At 40.4% G+C, this 18114-nt stretch overlaps 2 protein-coding genes across 2 annotated transcripts in view; one reads left to right on the top strand and one right to left on the bottom strand.

Moving 5' to 3' along the window:
* Positions 1 to 3435: 3435 nt before the first annotated feature.
* Positions 3436 to 13281, bottom strand: NHLRC3 (NHL repeat containing 3). The gene is made up of 7 exons (XM_079903016.1): positions 13010 to 13281; positions 12642 to 12800; positions 12191 to 12338; positions 9606 to 9806; positions 8758 to 8849; positions 6213 to 6325; positions 3436 to 5619 (listed from the first exon to the last, which is right to left on the bottom strand). Exons 1-7 carry the CDS (start codon positions 13091 to 13093, stop codon positions 5367 to 5369), a joined length of 1050 nt encoding a protein of 349 aa, XP_079759142.1. The 5' UTR covers positions 13094 to 13281; the 3' UTR covers positions 3436 to 5366.
* A 334-nt stretch (positions 13282 to 13615) lies between these two features.
* PROSER1 (proline and serine rich 1) overlaps positions 13616 to 18114 on the top strand; it is a 28417-nt gene continuing 23918 nt past the window's right edge. Inside the window, exons 1-2 of the mRNA XM_079902966.1 lie at positions 13616 to 14549; positions 17570 to 17635. Coding sequence (XP_079759092.1) covers positions 14505 to 14549; positions 17570 to 17635 — 111 coding nt within the window. The 5' untranslated portion in view covers positions 13616 to 14504. The remainder of the gene's footprint in view (positions 14550 to 17569; positions 17636 to 18114) is intronic.

Below are 18114 nucleotides of genomic sequence, written 5' to 3'. Positions count from 1 at the left end.
TCTCTTAAGGTTTGGTGAGTGCTTCCCGTGTGTCAGAGAATGGGTGTAATGCTCTACATGATCTTATTTGTATTCACAAGAATCCTATGAGGAAAATACTATTATTTCCATTTCACGAACGAGAAAAATGAAGCAGAGAATCTCAAAACAATACAGAAAGTTAAGTGGCAGGGCCTGGATCAGAACCCAGGTCGACCTAACTCCAGGTTTCAAGTTCTGAACCACTGAGCTTTACCACTCCCAGCATTAACACAATCCATTCCACTGGAAGGTTTTTTCACTGGGCTGGGCCAATTGGCCACTCTGTTATTTCTGCTCATTGCCTTAATTCTAGAGGAAAGCTCACTCTACTCCTACATGATCACCCTGTCAGGGTCTCAGAATTATTTCCAAACACCGTGTTATTTCGGTTCCCTGCTTTGGGATTAGAGTCTGTTTGTGGGATTCTCCCTTAAAATGCTGCATCCCAAAGGGAACTTCAAGATCTCTGCTCTGCTTACCAGGATCACAGACTATCCTATCTATAAACTTGCCATTATATTTACATCAGTGTTACCTGAGATTGTAACAAGTTTTTCTTAACATGGCTGTAATGTTTTTGGTCAACAAACTTTCTAAATCTTTTTCAGACAAGTTGTTGCCAAATCAGGTTTTTTCCATGACTCTTTCAATGTACATAATTTACATTTAGCCATGCTAAGTTGCAGTTAATTCTTTTGATACAGTTGTTCTGAACTATTTGGGCATAATGCCCTTTACATACACACTTAAACACACACACACACACACACCACAAAGAAAAAAACTGGATAAATTTTTTAAATTAGTGTTGATTAAAAACAAATGTATACATAATTAGTTCCTAAATCCCTTTAGTTAAGTAAAAATTAGTATTTAAAACACAGTAAACATCAAAACATTAAAATATTCCTGGACATATACTATGAAGAAAAATGTTATAAAAATTTGGTGATTGTGACCATTTGTAATACATAAAAGTCCTATGGGAAAAAATTTGCATAACACATTATAGTAATCAATTCTGGTAAAGAATAAATCTGAGATACGCACCATGCAACTAACATTTTCTTTCTTGAGAATGAAATGGCTGAAAACTGAGAAGCAAGTTTAGGATATGAACCTGTTGTGACACAGACAATTTGATCTACCTTTTAAAAGATTTTATTCAAAAGACTCAACCTACCTAAAACATGCTCATTTCAAAGCATGCTTGTTTCATGAATGACACGGTGTCTTTTCCTTACAAATTGCATTGAAGCAGAATTAAATCATGACAATATCATTTCATTGTTTACAATGGAAGAAACAAACGTTTCAAAGAGTGCTGTTTTTCATTGTTCAAATTCCACTCAGTTCTTACATACAAAGAGTATCTACATGTCATTAAATGTTCAGAAGATTAACTTACTTAATAAACTCAGGGATTCTATGGGTAAGTGCGTGGTAGAGAAATGACTTGGTCTCTTTGTAAATAATCCATTTTGCTCATCTGTAAAAGAGTCAGCAGCCACAGAGCAAAATTGTTAAAACAACAAAAAGCTAGTAGGGAGAAAAGGAGTAATTCCCTGCTAACACAAATACATTTTCTATTGCACTAAATACACCTTTCAGGTTACAGTTTTAAATGGTTAAAAAGGGTTATTCACTTCTGGCTGTCAGTTTGAACTACTGAAAAGATTTTACCTTTTCTTTTTCTTAAACATGGCAATGTCCAATGAAAACAGTAGGAAGTTCCAACAACCCTTGGAAAATATGTCACCTATAAACCAATTTCCTCGAGATGTAAGCAAACTGAAGAAAAAGAAGAAAAATTAAGTGTGGTTACCACTAGAGCCTCAGATCTAAGCAAAGTATAAAGAAAGTCAACAGATGTCCACATTTGATTCCAAGAAACACTTACCATAATCTGGACTCTGCTGCCCTCTTTTGTATCATGAATGTAACACAAGTACCAAAGGGCACTTCCAGCAAGAGCCTGAAAAGTAAGGGGGGGTTGTGTGGCTTGTTTTCCCACCTAGATAGTGAACTGCTAGGGCAGAAGACATTTGCCTAATTGTCTTCACACATTTGTTGTTTCGTACATTTTTGTTGTATAAATACATGTGATTTATTCTGACTTTTTAAAAAAGACTTCATTGATTGTGATTTACTTTGGTGCGTCTGAGGAGCAAAAATCTGAGTTTCCAGTTTTATTTATTTACTTATTTTTACATCTTGATGGAGTAGAATTGCTTTACAGTGGTGTGTTAGTTTCTGCTTTATAACAAAGTGAATCAGCTATACGTATACATATATCCCCATATCCCCTCCCTCTTGCGTCTCCCTCCCACCCTCCCTATCCCACCCCTCTAGGTGGTCACAAAGCACCGAGCTGATCTCCCTGTGCTATGCGGCTGCTTCCCACTAGCTATCTGTTTTACATTTGGTAGTGTATATATGTCCATGCCACTCTCTCACTTCGTCCCAGCTTACCCTTCCCCCTCCCCGTGTCCTCAAGTCCAACCTCTATGTCTGCGTCTTTATTTCTGTCCTTGGACGGTCCTCGAGTCTGTCATACAGAGTGAAGTAAGTCAAAGAGTTCCGTTCCAGTGTTGGCTATCCAATCTATCCTGCTTTAAAATCCAATGTTTTAAAACCAACGAAGGCAAAACAAAAGTTAGGCCTTGATTGCTTTTAGCTTAACAGCCACATTGCTTGAAGTTGTCTTTTAATCTGTTATATGACGTGAGCACAAAGCATAGAGGTCTCCTTCGCTTATCGTCACACTGCATACATGGTTTCTTTGATGGACAAATGTTCCATTTTAAAGACCCAATGTTGTAGTGGAGGTTAAGAAAGATACCTATAGCCTTTGGTTTTCTAACTTAGAACACCCTACCCCTTTACCCCCAGAATAAATCTAGAAAGTAGAGGTGTAAAGAGATTCCATTTCTAATGCAAAAATATAGTTAGCTAGTTATTACTATCATTTGTACCCACCCACCATTTTAAACGCCACATTAAGGCGGCTTCCCTGGTGGCACAGTGGTTGGGAATCCACCTGCCAAAACAGGGGACATGGGTTCGAGCCCTGGTCCGGGAAGATCCCACATGCAGCGGAGCAACTAAGCCCGCGCGCCACAGCTGCTGAGGCCTGTGCGCCCAGAGCCCCTGCTCCGTAGCAAGAGAGGCCACCGCAGACAGGGGTCCGAGTAGCCCCCACTCGCCGCAAGTAGAGAAAGCCCGTGCACAGCAACGAAGACCCAACGGAGCCCCCCCAAAAAAAGCCACATTAAGTCTTCTAAGCAACCTCTAGCAATATTTACACACTTCAGCCCTCACTTCAACTGTGAATGAAGAGGATATACTCTCAACCTGTGCTTTCATGATTGCTGAAATCCTTCAATGGAGTAAGAAATTACAGACTGCTTTTATAACAATAAAATCAAGCTTTAATTGGAAAATCAGACAATATTGCATTCTTTCCAAAACTTTTATTTTTTAATAGAAAATACAACACACTTCTCATTCAATTAATTTAACCAATTAATCCAAAGGAGAAAAGTGAGATACCATGATTACAAGTATGCTAATAAAATAAACACTTTTAGCAGGACACATGGAAACAATACTTTCAGCAAGTTTTATAAAAATCTGGTATAAAACAAAGTTAAATACAACATTTTTGAAATGACAAAATCTAACCTATATTCTTTCAAAGAGACATTTGCACTTCTTGTCCTGGCTTGGAAACAAGACAAATAAAACCTCAAATTATTTCCTTTCATCCAAGTCGATTTGGCTAAACTGCATAAAATTTGTGAGGATACGCTTTGAAAAAAAGCAATAAATGCAAAATTAAGGCAAAACTGATAGCTGGTATCAGGTAAATAGCACATTTAGTAGGACCCTTGCTAGTAAGATGACTTTAATGTACTTGGAGCTACAGATTTCAAAGGGCACATTTGTACCTATTGCACATCTGATCCTCACAGCCTTCCTGAAGGAGGAAAGGCAATGATGTTCCCATTTCACTGAAGAGAAAACTAAGGCAGCTCACTTAGATCACACAGCTTGACCAGTGGCACAAACACACATCAATGGCCTTGGAACACAGGAGAGGGTTTCCTGTTGGTAGATTTACCTTCCTAACTGCATCAAGATATGACAAAAGTGTAAGTTCCTCGAGGTCTGGAAAGCAGACCCAGTCGTAACAGGTAATGAGGACAGTCAGCTCAAGATTTCTCACTTGCCATACAATTTACACTGAAACACGGAGATAAAGATGGAGGCTGATGCGAGAAAAGGCGAAGAATGATCTGAAAGACTGTAATATGGCAAGGTTCCTTCCAAACCTAGAAAGAACTAGAACAAACTGAACAAATGGTCTTAACTGGGAGGCCAATATTCAAAGGGGTAAAAAAGAGACATAGAAATAGAAGGGTAGGAAATTCTTCATTTTAATAGCTCCAAGTGTTTGGCACACATTCTCCCATAAATAATTCTAAAACTTCCCTGAGGTAGACAAATGTTAGAAAGGGACAGAGTTCATGTAAAAAAGAGGGATGGAAGGAAGGAAGGAAGGAAGGAAGGTGGCGGCACTGAGAGGAACTATTTTTAACGCTCCCTTTAAAAACCATTCCAGTTATTTGTAAAAACCCCTTTCGGTAAAGTGCTTGACGCTAGCCATTTTATTCCTACACTTAAAGGATGCAACTACGTATCCTACGACTAAAGGACCAAAGCCAAGCTGGGCCTGTAAAATAAAGCCTCCCGAAGTTCACAGCAAGCGTGCACTTTTCTTAACATCTGTACCTGGACGTCGTTCTCTCCTCCTGCTTTTCAAACGGAGCTTGAGGAACTCACACGGACTCCCCTGCAAAGTCTCCACGATTCAGACAAAACACCCCTCCTTCAGAGAGTCCTACTTCCCTGGTGCGCTGCTGCTGCCGTGTTTCGTGGACTATAAGCTACTCAAAGGCACAGACAACCCTGCCTGCTCCTTCCCGAATCTTCAGGACCTGGCACTCTGTGGGTTCTCGTTAATCAAGACCCCATCTGACCCCATCTCTCAAGCAGTTCATTTTTTACTAAGTGAAGGTTTGTGTTGTTTATGTGAAATTCAATAAATTATCCTGCAAACCCATTTTTATTCCTGTGTTCCCCCCACCCCCAGCGAGAATGAGTCTATAGGGCAAATTACTGGGTTACCACCTTAGTCCCGCTTTCCCACCCCATTTTTCATTAGAGCTACGTTTCTTTCATAAAGTATCCTTACGCACTCATGTGTGAAATGAAGTCACAAGAATGCCCCAAAGCTGAGAATCTGAACTTCCACTTGAAACGACCTTCAGGGAAAGAAACAGTTACGAACCGAATGAAGAGAAATAGCTCTTCACAGGGACGTATTTTTGTACTTGTTTTGCTCCAATTTCTGCTACATAGATGGCTCCAGTCTTCCCACTGACGTCTAAGAGATGAGGTGAGACCTGATCCGCCAGCTGGATCGTGCTGATCACCGAACAGTCGCCAATGCTTCCTACCGGGGGCGCCGCCACGAGTAAGAGCCGGCTCAGATTCAGCTGAGCTACGATCAAGTGCTTCCCGTCGGGAGTAAATCTAAGGAGGGAGACATGTCACATAATCAACCGGGGCAAAGTTAACACAAATGTTTATTTTTTCGACATGTGTATCCCCTACAGTGCTACACAACAGTAAGGACCTGCTTGCTGAAGGGTTCTTTCAAGGGGGCTTGAAAATTGATCTGATTCTGCTTCACAGGGAACAAGAGATTTGTGATGACAGACTTAACCAAAGATTAGTTTATGTTTTTAAAATTAACAATATTGGAATATTACACAGAGATGAAACTAATGGAGAATCGGTGTCAGGCTGGGTCTGAAACTATAGACTCAAGATTTTTATTTTCATTCTCTGTTTAAAAATAAACTGCATCTCGAGGGCAGAGGATGTAGGAAGGTCCAGGCTTTATTATCTCTGATACTTGGATCCCGCAGTGTGCTGGGAGTTTAACCACATTCACGCTGCCTGGGATTTGAAATATGATTACATGTTCTCTGAAAACTTCTTTCCTTCTCCTTTTTCCCTGATTAAAATTAACAGTAGATGTTCTAAACTTTCAGCTAGCTCTTCAGAGAAACTTAACATAAACCAAATCAAACAAGCATTTTAAAACAAAAAGAAATGATTACCTGACTGCAGAAGGTCCCTCTTCGGAGAAACAATTATTCCAAGCTCCTAGCCACTCCCCCGTGTCTTTATCAAACACCTGAATTCTTTTATTGCCTCGGTCCGCCACCCACACCTGGGAACCCAAAGAAAGAAAAAAGAAGAGGGCAAGAGAATGAATGTTTATTTTCATTAGTTTCATAAACTCCCATTGAGGACTTAGAGGACCTCACAGAAGAGAATATTAAAAACCCCATTTTCAGACAAGAAACTCAAATGCAGAGAAGTTAAATACTTTGTTCTAAGCAGAGCTTACAATAAGCAAGACAGCCATGTATGGCCATCCGTCTTAACCCGAAGCCTAGAGTGCTCTACTGTACTAAACATCTGGCTAACTGGAAAGCTGGAGTACTCCACTCCAATGCAGAGGACGGGCAGACACCGAGAAGGGGCAGCATTCATTCATTCCCTCCTCTAACCGCTGACACTGAGTCCTGTTGACTTGTTGGTTCCTGGGCCAGCTAACAAGACAAAGACATAGAAAAGCAGCCCTGCTCTTTAGGACCCCAGGCCAGTGGGAAGCCAGCTGCTCGCGCGTATCACGTCATTAAACCTCTACCTGCTATTCACCAGGGTGTGTCCAAAGTTCCAAACCGAAGTGCCAAACTAAAGAGGAAGCTTGGGAGATTTTAGTGACATATAAAGCATGCTAACGGGCTAACAGTAGGTTTAATTTAAGTTTGCTATAGGCTGCCATGAGTTCTTCAGGAAACTGTTGTTATAAACAGGAAGGCAGATTGGACCTAAATGACATTTCGTGTACTGTATCTGATGTATGCAACCTGCAGCATATGTACAGGATGGGCCAAACGTGCTGACCTCCACCTCCCCCTTTTGAGGATCCCTGGAGTTCCTGGATTTGTGGATTCAGGACTGCTTCTTCAGAGTAACCCTGACTAAGTCTTTGTCAATGTGTGTGAGTTTTGGTAGCCACTGAACTCATCTCTAGTCAGAAACAAATAAAGACTCAGTGTATCACTTTAGAAAGGCTACTGATCCCTAAGTAAGGTTATCTCTTAGATCTTTTCCTGATCTATGATTCTTTACTAAAGAGGAGGTTCCTTAAGGATTTTGGGATTACTGTCTTAGATAAGTGGCCAAGGAGGAAATACAGTTTAGACCCTTGGATTGAATGACACTATAGGTTGTTAGCATTATCTTTCCTACTCAACAGATTTTTATTATGAGAAACCTGGTTTAAGAAACAACAAGTCTAACTCTGGAACTAATAAACTTTTCACATAGGGTTGAGGCGACGATTAAATGAGTTAATCATGTTAAATGCCACAACAGTATTGCTGCTGTCGTTATAAAAACACAAGGGTCCAGAAATGAACACGCCCGGTTTTCATCACTTGGTGATGCTAGAGGATCCCCATCAAATGACCTCCAAGGACATTCCTCACCATGGTGAACTGACCTGGGTCTAGGTCTTGCCGACTCAGAAACTTGACCTTGTTCTTATCCCATGAGGGGAGTGGCTAATGTGCAAAACCAGAACTCCAATTTTCCAGTTCCCAATTTACAGATGACGTTCCTATGTTCAGTTATCTTCCTATCTACAATGCAAAATACTTGCACATTTTATGATCAAAACATTCTCTCTCTGTTAACATAGGAAGCCAAGTCATAATCAGAAGGTTGCTTGCTGAGCACAGAATCAGAAGTGGAAATGAATGAAATTTCTAATGGCGTGAAGCCAAGGTAGTCTGATGCATCCACTGCGCACCAAGGCATTCAGTCATTTAACGAAGATGTAAGATGACTCCTACGTGCTAGGCACTAACACAGAAAGCAGAAGGGATGCAGTTCCAGCCCTCACACTGCCTACACGCTTATCAGGGGAGACAATTTAACCATCACCTTACAGTGTGATGGTTACTATAATGGGGGAGTAAGGGCTACTACAGGAAAGCAGGTGGAGAAACTAATATAAAACATTTTGGGTGGGTTTGGTTACAGGAAGGTGACTCCCCAAAAGAGACAACATGTATGCTTAAAGGTGTGTAAAAGCAAGAGGTGGTAGCGGACAGATGGAGGTGGGAACAAAAGAAAGTGAAATTTGTTGGTTAAAGCTTTCTGTTCCTCAGACAGAGTAGAACTAGGTCACTTGGAGAACTAGAGTGTGCCTGGTCACTCCTTTTTTCAAGCTTCCAAGATTAACCTCTTCCATCTCCCTTTTGATCAACACGTTCTCAACACAACTCTTTTTTTTTCAGGCAACTTCACTTATGTTCTGTTCCATTATTTGTTTCTTCTATCCTTTAAGTGACAGAGGTGATCTATTTTGCTCATTTCTAAATATTTGGGGAACTTCATTATAGGACCCAAACATTTATAAGAGAGTATGTGTATATACCCAGAGGAACTGCCCAGACATACCCAGATACACACATCCACTAACATACACACGTATCCAAATGTCTAGACACTCCCGTGTGCCCACGTATCCATGCTCTGCACCACCCCCATATATTCAGACAGTCCCCAGCGACGCTGTATATTTACCCGACCATCAGAATCAACTGTAACACTGTGAGGAATGCTGAACTTAGCAGGCCCTGTCCCATTTTCTCCATGTAGCCAAAGGATCATGAAATCTATAAATGGTACACATATATGGTCAGAACAACATACAGAATACCTTATGCATTTACATGTTATACTTTATGTCATAAGTTACGAAGTATTCAGTTATACCCCCAGCTGACGTTTTCCTGGCTTTCTGTTTATACATCCATTTGACTAATTTGTATGCTTAAAAAAATTCTTTCCCTGTTTCAAGCAATTAATCTGCTTCTTTAATGACTGTTTCCACCTGAATTTTTCATAACTCAAAACCGCTGTTTAGGGTTCATGTCAACCTTGTCCTGAAACTGGTTCCCCTTATAACCAACCTGTTATTTGGTATTACCATTCCTCTGAGCTTAAAAATTACGTTTCCACAGGCCATCTTATTTAGTTCCCCTGTACTGAGTTGAAGGTGTCCCTCGCCCCAGCCCCACCAGAAAAAGATATGTCCAAGTCTCAATCTCCAGAGCCGTGAGTGTGACCTTAACTGTATCTGCAAAGGCCCCAGTTCCAATAAGTTACGGGTATTGAGATGAGGTGATTCTGCATTTAGAGCAGACCCTGAAGCCAATGGCTAGTGCCCTTATAAGAGAAAGGAGAGGAGATTTGAGACAAAGAGACACACAAAGAAGGAAATGTGAAGACAGAGGCAAAGACTGAAGTTATACTGAGTACCAGACAAATTAAGTCCAACTTATTAAGTAACATTCTTACATTCGATTGGCCAAAAAGTTCCTTCAGTTTTAAAGTATTGCAATAATACCACACAAAACTAAGCCACGTACCTTGGGACAATTTGATCAACCTGTTATTCAATCCTCCATCTCCATCCACAATGTAAATATCCCCTGTGTCTTCTACATATAATTCTGCAGGGTTATCAAACTGCAGGGGATTTAAACCAGTGCCTTTTTTGCCTGGGGTACCCAAAACTTGAACAAGATCACCAAAGGAATTGTATTTTTTAATAGTATGACCGTAGAGTCCTATAAAGATAGACATGCACATTTCAGATATATAACCATAGTACAAACATTCACATTTTTCAGGTAAGCTGAGAGCAAAAATGTAACAGAATTAAATAGCAATAAAAAGTTAAAAGGCTCAGATAATTAAATGTTATATTTGACAAGCAATAGAGCTTCATTAGTTATAGCCAAATCCGTTCATGAATTAAAACCTCAGGTACTCCAAAGTAAGATTCTAAATCCAAATAAAACTGAAAAAAAAAAAAAACTGACTCCTTAAACAGAAGGCTCATGATGTAAAAGTACTGGTACACCATTTTCTTCTTTTAATCTTATGATCTTGAATAAGCATTACTTGTATAAGAAGATTAAGAAGGATCTGGAAAACGAACAACTTATATTTGAAAACTGTTATTCCAGTCATTCACGGGCAGATCTCCAATTTCAGTGGGTGACTGAAAAAGTTCTTTATAATACAAACTTCTGTTTATAAAACTCATTTACATCTATTCTTGTGTTAATTTTTTTAAGTCTTTTCTTTTATTGCGGTAACATTGGTTTATAACAATACTGACTTTTTTAAGCTACATTTTCTCCTAGTGGAAACAAACACAAAATTCAACCCATTAGCTTTTCTTTCCTAAGAAAGGAATAGATCTTTCCAAATCACCAGTATATTATCTTCTCACACTGAAACTTCTCTGAGTTAAAATTATCTTACAAGCAAAAGTATAAAGTGGAATATTTACAAATAGGGAAAAACTATAAAGCAGTTAACAGAAACCAACTTGAAGGCATAGCAAGACCAACTAACTGGTAGGCATTCAAATGACAAATTGGAAACAATGGGGTCTCTGGAAATAAAGTGAATCAGCTTGCATTACAATCCTATCTTGACAATTGTATTTATTATTATACTTGTTTTGGAGACTTGAGCTGAAGTCTGTAGCAATAATAAGAGAACAAAACATTAAAGAAAGCAAACTACAAAGTCTCTAAGGCATTGGAAAAGAAATAGAATACCAGTAAATTTTTTTTTTTAATGGCTATGATATGCAGCCATGTTTTTACTGAAGAGAATTTATTCTTCGAAATACAGGAAGGAATAGAAAAACTGTCTTCAGATCTGTGTGTGAAAAAACAACCTATTATGGAAAGAATGGAGAGATCATGTGTGTTCTTTTTATTTCTGGGAACCAGTGAAGTATTTTATAAAAAAGGATCACATGAATGGAACGAATTAAAAAGTAATGGCCTCTTTTAACAGTGAATCCAGAAAAGAAAAAAAATAAATAAAAAGTGAAAATAATCAAATTTCATAGAGTCTAACAATGAACTCAGAGATAACTTGGATTTTGGGGGGTTAACCAAAATCTTACCATCCAAAATACAGCTTTAAATAAATGGGTCACGGGGCTGAGGCTCAGAAATCTTTTGAGTTCTGAGAACAGATGTGGTAAGGGCACTTCTTACAAAAACTGAGACCTCTTTAATTTCAAAACGGTATCTGAATTAACCAGAAGTGGGGAAAGAGAAGGACCTTCAAGCCATGAACATAACTGGGACAAGACTAGAAATATTTTAAGATCTCTTTCCTTCCGGAGATCCTAAGACAATACCAGGTTATCTCTTATACCATCTTGTCTTAAGCTACAAGCACAAGCAAACAGTTATCTCTGAAAACTTATCTCACGGTTTTAAGTTCAACTGTGCTTACTTTGTTTTGCAGCACATTCTACTAAAAATATTCAACAGAAGGAAGGTTTCAGACATGCTGATGTCAGTGGGATTTCAGAAACATTACCAGCAGTTTGTGCAGATCTTCTACTCTGGGCAAGAAAGCAGTTCTGGTTTCTCAGCATAATTTCACTCTCTCTCTTTTGTTTCACCTGGAATAATTTTTTTTCACTTTTTAAAGCATGTGGTTCAATAGCAAGAACTGAAGTCAAAGATTTTTCATTATATTGTCACATGAGATCTGTTTAAAACTATTAGGCACTTAGCCTATTATAATTTCTGTTATCAGCATAATTTCTTTTGAAAGAGAAGTGGTAAAGGAAAACTAAAGGCAAGGACTCCATTCATTAGCTTTCAGAGATCGCCATTTTATTTTGCTTCACAGAAGAAGTTTAGAATTATCTACTCTAGGAAGAGCAACTGATATTTTAAAAGGCAAAAGCCCTGTGACAACTTAAAGGAAAGATCATAATAATTATAGCCTCTTTGTTAAATGTCTTGATTCTACGGAAGCACAATATAAAGATTTAGAAACAAGCGATTTCACAAATCATTAAAGGAATTAGAATTAGATTTAGCCACTCTGATTTTAAAATGGACAAGCAAGAACATGGGCAAAGATGTGATTTCTAGCAAGATAATTTAATAGGTATTACTAAACATACCACTTCCTACATCCGTGATCCAGACGGATTGTTCATGTGGTGTACTGGCTGCAAATATACCATGAGGTGTGTCAACTGTATAATTCCAGGCTCGTAGGAAATATCCATCCTCTGTGAACACTAATACCTTTGGGATGTTATCCCCTCTCTGAAGGTATACAAAAATAACGGCTTAGATAGGATCACTTTTAAGGAAGCAATCTTTATTTTGACAGAGAGAAACAAAAATTACAGGTTAACCGAGGAATTTAGGAACGTTTAAAAAACCATCTACAAAACCTTACAATATTAATCTCTATCGCGTTCAAAACCAAAGTATTAACTTTAACTCAAAAAACGAACTCTACAATTGGCGTAATATAAACGTATACAGTTACTGAGTTCGGTGAGACAGGAAAACTGTTTTCTTTGTATCCATAACCTAAAAAAAAAAAATCCCAATTTTACTTACTTGGGCTACGTAAACCAATCCGTTGAGGGAGTCAACTGCAACACAAAATGTTGCTCCAGTAAAGTATTCTGAATACTTAGGCCAATCCACATCCAGCCGGTAAAGGGCTTCCTCAGGTCTCCAGGAAATTTTAAAAGCAAAGTGAAGAGGTAACGGGAGCTGGGAAAGAAGAGAAAATAAGGAAAATGGCGATGTACCATATTACACACGTTTTAACGCTAAGAAACAGGCAACGCGTCGGCGGTTCGGCCCCCGGTGCAGGTTCTGAGATGAACTAGTAAGAGAACCAGCGCCACCTCCATCCCAAGACCGTCTCCCCACAGTGCTATCCACACACCCGACAGCCATTTCCTCACTATCCAACTCACCCGAGAGGCACAAAATCGAGAATGGAAAACCAGAAACGCAAGAAAGAAGCCAGCGCCGGCTACGCAGACCCAGAATCTCGTCATGACTAGACAGGAATCCTGGCGAGGAAGAAAATAGGCAGGCGGCTGGGGGCCGCCCGGACAACCTCAGGTCCACGCGGTTCGTCGCTGCACTGAGCTCCTAGCTCCAATGAGCCTAGGAGAGAACCAGAAGGCAGCAAAGACCAGGGCGAAAGAAAATCAGAACCGGGGTTCCGGATTTTCAGGGCGTTCCCACCGCCCGCCTCCCCGCTCCCCTCCCCTCCCCTCCCCTCCCCTCCCCTCCCCTCCCTCCCCTCCCCTCCCCTCCCTCCCCTCCCCTCCCCTCCCTCCCCTCCCCTCCCCTCCCCTCCCCTCCCCTTGTCACGTGCCCCGGGTTTACCCCGTGACCACCCTTCGGACGGTCCACGCTGTGGACCTCTCCGGTCCACCAAAATCGGGGCGCCCTTAGATATGCCTTAACTACTCGACGTTCATTCTTTTAAATTCAGACTTAACAACCAATAATTAGCACAGTCACACCTTAGAATTAAGGTTTGATTAATAACTTTCAGGCTCTGGGAAAGACTTCAACTTCATCCAATTCCGAGACATCCAGGCATCCGCTATGGACACCTACATTCCCACACCAGGACCCCTCCACAGGCTCTCCGCGAAGAGTGGCTTCAGCAGACGGCGCATAGTTGACTTTACTCTGGCGCGACGGGCTCCGTTGAAGGACCCCACGAGCCGGGGGAAGCTCTGGGGGTAACCAGGAAGGGCTCTTGGCGCCGTTGGCGCTGCGGTCTTCGGGAGTCCCCCTACCTGAGACCGTACCCCCTTCGCCCGGCTCTCGGTGCTCGCCGGCCGCGGGCCCGCTCCCGGAAGCGGTGGCAGCTGGTAACAAAGAGCTGCCAGGCCGCTGCTGCCCGGGCTACGGGACCCAGGAGTCCGGCGGAGCTGCTGGGAGTGAGCGCGAGGCGGGCCATGAGGCCCGGTTCGCGGCGGTGAGGGGCGGCCGGCGGCGGCCGAGGTGCAAGTGCGGGCCGAGAAGCCGGTGCTTCCCTCCTCGCCGCCCGCGGGATTCGGGGCGCGGGTGCCTCTGCTCTCCGGGCCGCTCCACTCGGGAAGGCGGCTTCCGGACCTTCCCCCGGCAGCGCATGCCTTTGAGCTGCGGGGACCGACGCTCTGCCTCCGGCCACCGAACCTCGGGTTCCTCTTCCCCGAGGGGGTCCTGAAGCTTTGTGTAAAGAAGCTGGGGAAGCCTGACGGGTTTTGTTTTTAATAAAAAGTTTTTATAAGTCTGCACTTTTAGAAATTTTTGCAGAGTTTGAAGTACTCTACCTCTTCGCATCCTTTATTCTGCTCCTTGAGTCTTTTTTCTTCTCAGCTGTAAACGTTTTTACTATCGGAGCGGACCAGGGATGAACGTTTTGTAATTGAAACTGTAACTCCTCTCGTCGAGATAGTAGTCAAGATGGACAAAAAGTCGTTTGAAACGGTGCTGGATGAAATTAGAAAGGTAATTGCACTTAATTCCTTAAATCTGTGAGCTACGAATTCTCGTGATTGATTCTCTTTGAGGGACTGCGTGCAGATTGTGTAAAATACGGGCTTAAGGATTGCAAAACTGGTTGGAATTTTAACGTGTAGAGTAGGAGTTTAAATCTTGATATATTTCACGATACAAATAGAAATTATGTTAACGCTAAACTTCTTGAGAATCAGTGCGGTGTTGCGGATATTATATTCAGAGCCCCTGGTTCCGAAACCCGCTACAAATCTTTAATAGCTCTGTAGTTTCGGATAAGTGATTTTAATATTTCTGAACCGATTTCCTCTTTAGTAACGTAAGAGTGAGTGAAAACTAGAGATAATAGCGTAGGGAGTTTCTTTAACGGTAGTTATTATCACAGGTTTTTAAAATCTGAGTGTAAGCGGACTATATTTGTTGCCTGTGCCGGACAAAATTAGTGTCCTAATAAGTGTGGCATTAAGTTTAAAGTCATTCTTAGGAATGGGCTTCACTCACTCACATTTCAAAACTTTTTTCTCCTGCTTTCAAGTTTTTGCTTCATTTTGAGGCTATTGTGCATAGCCTACCTCCCAGAATGAACCGGACAGCAAAAAATTTGGCATGTACCCTTGAGCCTAACACTATTTCAAGCGCAAAATGTACGAGTTTACAAAGTTAAACCTGGAAGAACTGACAAACCATTCTTATGCTAATACAGGGTCCTTTGCTTAGAATTTCCGGGCAATTATCTCGCCATTTTCATATCTTTAAGACCCTTGTTGACGCGAAAAGACTTGTTACCTTGTGCTCTGGTGATTATTATTTATTTCAGCTTACGAAGTTATTAATAAAATTGCTTGTGGACATGCTGTTTTTCTTCATTCTCTGTAAAGCAAAATGTTTGTTTTCTTTCATCCTTTTTAAAGCTTTTTTCTTCGTCAAATTTGAGTGTTAGGTTAAATTTACATTTGTAAGGATATTAAGGATTTTTTGAATTTCTGCTTTTGCAAACCCAATTTGTCCAATGAAAATTTGCAATAAAACATTAGCTTGATAATTATATGCTTAGAATTTGCCACAGTTTGTTCATGACCTGATGTTAAACTACGGTTTATGAGAAAATAATTTGTTCGGGTAGACCAGTTGATTTCTACCTTTGGAAGCTGTAGAGTGTTGGTTTGCATATTCTCTCCCTTCTAAACTCTGGGAAGATGACATAGTAATTACTAATGAGGGGAATAGGAAATTTTCCAGAGATTAAAGTCAAATACATAGCAACTTAAGTCCTTATTTCTGGTCTGAAATCAAAATACATCTTTTGCTGTCTATGCCAAATAACTAGATACATCAACATAGTATTAGGCTATTAAAATGGGATGAATATATAAGCATATCTAAGTGTGTGAATTACTGTTGGCTTTTTAAAAATTGCTCTCAGACTTTGTAAATGTAAGTCGGTTTAAACCAGGTAGTATCTTTCTGAATGTCACCATTACGTCTGTAGGTAATACTGGCTGTCACAACTGTCATTTAAAACAAAGCCATGTAAGAAGACACTAGAAAAAGAAATAGGAGGGGAGAAGAAAGGAGGGGAAAAAGCAATATTTAATTTGCTTTTTAAGAAGGGGGTAATAACAATAATAGTCATTTATTACTGAGCACTTAACTGAGTGTGTCTATTCTAAGCACTTTCTCCATGCGTTATTTGATTAGATCCTCCTAACAACCCTCATTTTACAGAGGTCAGATCTAGTATCTGTGAGGTTAACCAGCCAGCTCAAAGTTACCCACCTGGTGAGGGAGGAGAGCACTGTTCAAAGTTGGGTAGTCTGACTCCTGAGTGCCATGGTGTTGTGCCTGGGGATACAGCTGGGCCTCTCAGGTGCTGATCAAAAAATTAAGACATGACTTGGCATCAACACAGTCCAGGATTTGGGCCAGAAACTTGCTTTTGATTGTGTCCAATAATGGCAATAATACTCGAACTCCCAAGAGTACATTATCCAGAATACCATTCCCTCCCCTTTTTCAGTGAAATTTCAGCTACTGAGCTCCCTGGATGTGTTTCTCTGTTGACTGGTCGTAGTATTTTCTCTTAGCAGAATGATGCATGTGAAAAGTACAAATACGATTATTTTGTAGTGAATGCAAAGGGATTAGTTGATTTTTCTTTTTCTGGAGTGTAACTGACCTACAACACTGTCCGTGTTTATCTGTATACTAGAAAATGACCACTACAATATGTCTAGTTACCATCTGTCACCATACAAAGGGGATTAGTGGATTTTTAATGAGTAGTTGTTACCAAATTTTGATAGTCTGGTGTTTCCATCTGTAAGCTTAGCATATAGTTGCAAGGAGATAATACATGATTTCGTTGGGCGCTAGATAGTGCTGGGTCAAGGCCATCGACTCCTCTCTGAACTTCCCTATTATGTGTCACATCTACTCTCAACTGTTTTAATCCTCACAGTAACTGAGGTGGGTAGTGATTGGTGAGGAGGCTCTCAGGGCAATTAAAATGCCTTTCAGAGGCCGCACTGCCAGTTAGCGTCAGGTGCACAGATTGGCTCCTGGGTTCACATCCCTGTAGAAATACTGAGAGCCTGGACTAGACCATGTCTTATCCATGTTTCTCTATCACTTAGCACATATAGGTGTGCAATAAATAATTATCTGATGAATGAGTGATGGGTAGTACGTTTAACCTTAAAAATGACGGCTTGTTGGATTTTGGATGCTTTAAAACTGCAGTTACTTTTCCAGGAATACTTAATTTCTGTTAATGTCGAATCATATCTCTCACAATTCTGTTCCCTTCCTTTGTAGGAGTGAGTAGGGAGGCCCAGGGGCTTTTCCGGCTGTCTCAGTGTATCCCTTACAGCATGGAACTTGGGAAGGTAGAATGTCACATCACCATGGTGACTTTATCGGCCTCCTTGTGCCAGCGCTGTTTGAGTTGCTTAGGCAGTTTTGATATATGCATATGATTACATATATTCATTCTGTTTTTCTATGTTTTTTAGGCTGTTTTGACAGAGTACAAATTAAAAGCAATTGAATATGTGCACGGATATTTCTCCAGTGAACAGGTATTCCTTTATTTGTTTAAGCAACAGCATTTTTTTTGTTCTTTTTTTTTTCACACTGATGTTCTGATTAGTGTCTTTATTTACCTGCTGGTCAAGTTCAGAATTGCTTTTACTTTGTTGCTGTGTTTATTCAGGAACTTTAGAAGCTTTCAGTTTTAGCAGAAAACTTTACATGATTTATAGTTGGGATAGTTTATAAGCATACCCACTTTCACCACGATATCATATGCTAACATGATTTTAAAATGCAGTGTCTGAAGAAAGCAGTTCAAAGTGTTTATATTCTGGGCACAGTATCATATGTTGTAAACTTCTAATGGTAAACATACCCAAAATTGTACAGTATTTATGAGTCAGTAATTGCAAAATTCTCTACATTTTATAAAACTTGAACAAATGGTGATATATGTTCTTACATGAAGCCACTATGTAAAAATTTTAGCAAATAAGAAAAAAAAATAGTGTCTAATAAGTAGTTT

This window comes from Stenella coeruleoalba (genome assembly GCF_951394435.1).
Source record: "Stenella coeruleoalba genome assembly, chromosome: 18".
NCBI lineage: Eukaryota > Metazoa > Chordata > Mammalia > Artiodactyla > Delphinidae > Stenella > Stenella coeruleoalba.
This window is presented reverse-complemented; position numbering and strand designations above follow the sequence as displayed.

Excerpts from the sequence above, each read along its gene's own strand:
- NHLRC3 (XM_079903016.1), bottom strand. The coding sequence starts at position 13,093 with ATGACGAGATTCTGGGTCTGCGTAGCCGGCGCTGGCTTCTTTCTTGCG. Across the intron at positions 9,807-12,190 it reads GATCACGGATGTAGGAAGTG|GACTCTACGGTCATACTATT; the intron begins GTATGTTTAGTA and ends CTATCTTTATAG. Across the intron at positions 6,326-8,757 it reads CAGTTGATTCTGATGGTCGG|GTGTGGGTGGCGGACCGAGG; the intron begins GTAAATATACAG and ends TTGGGTTCCCAG.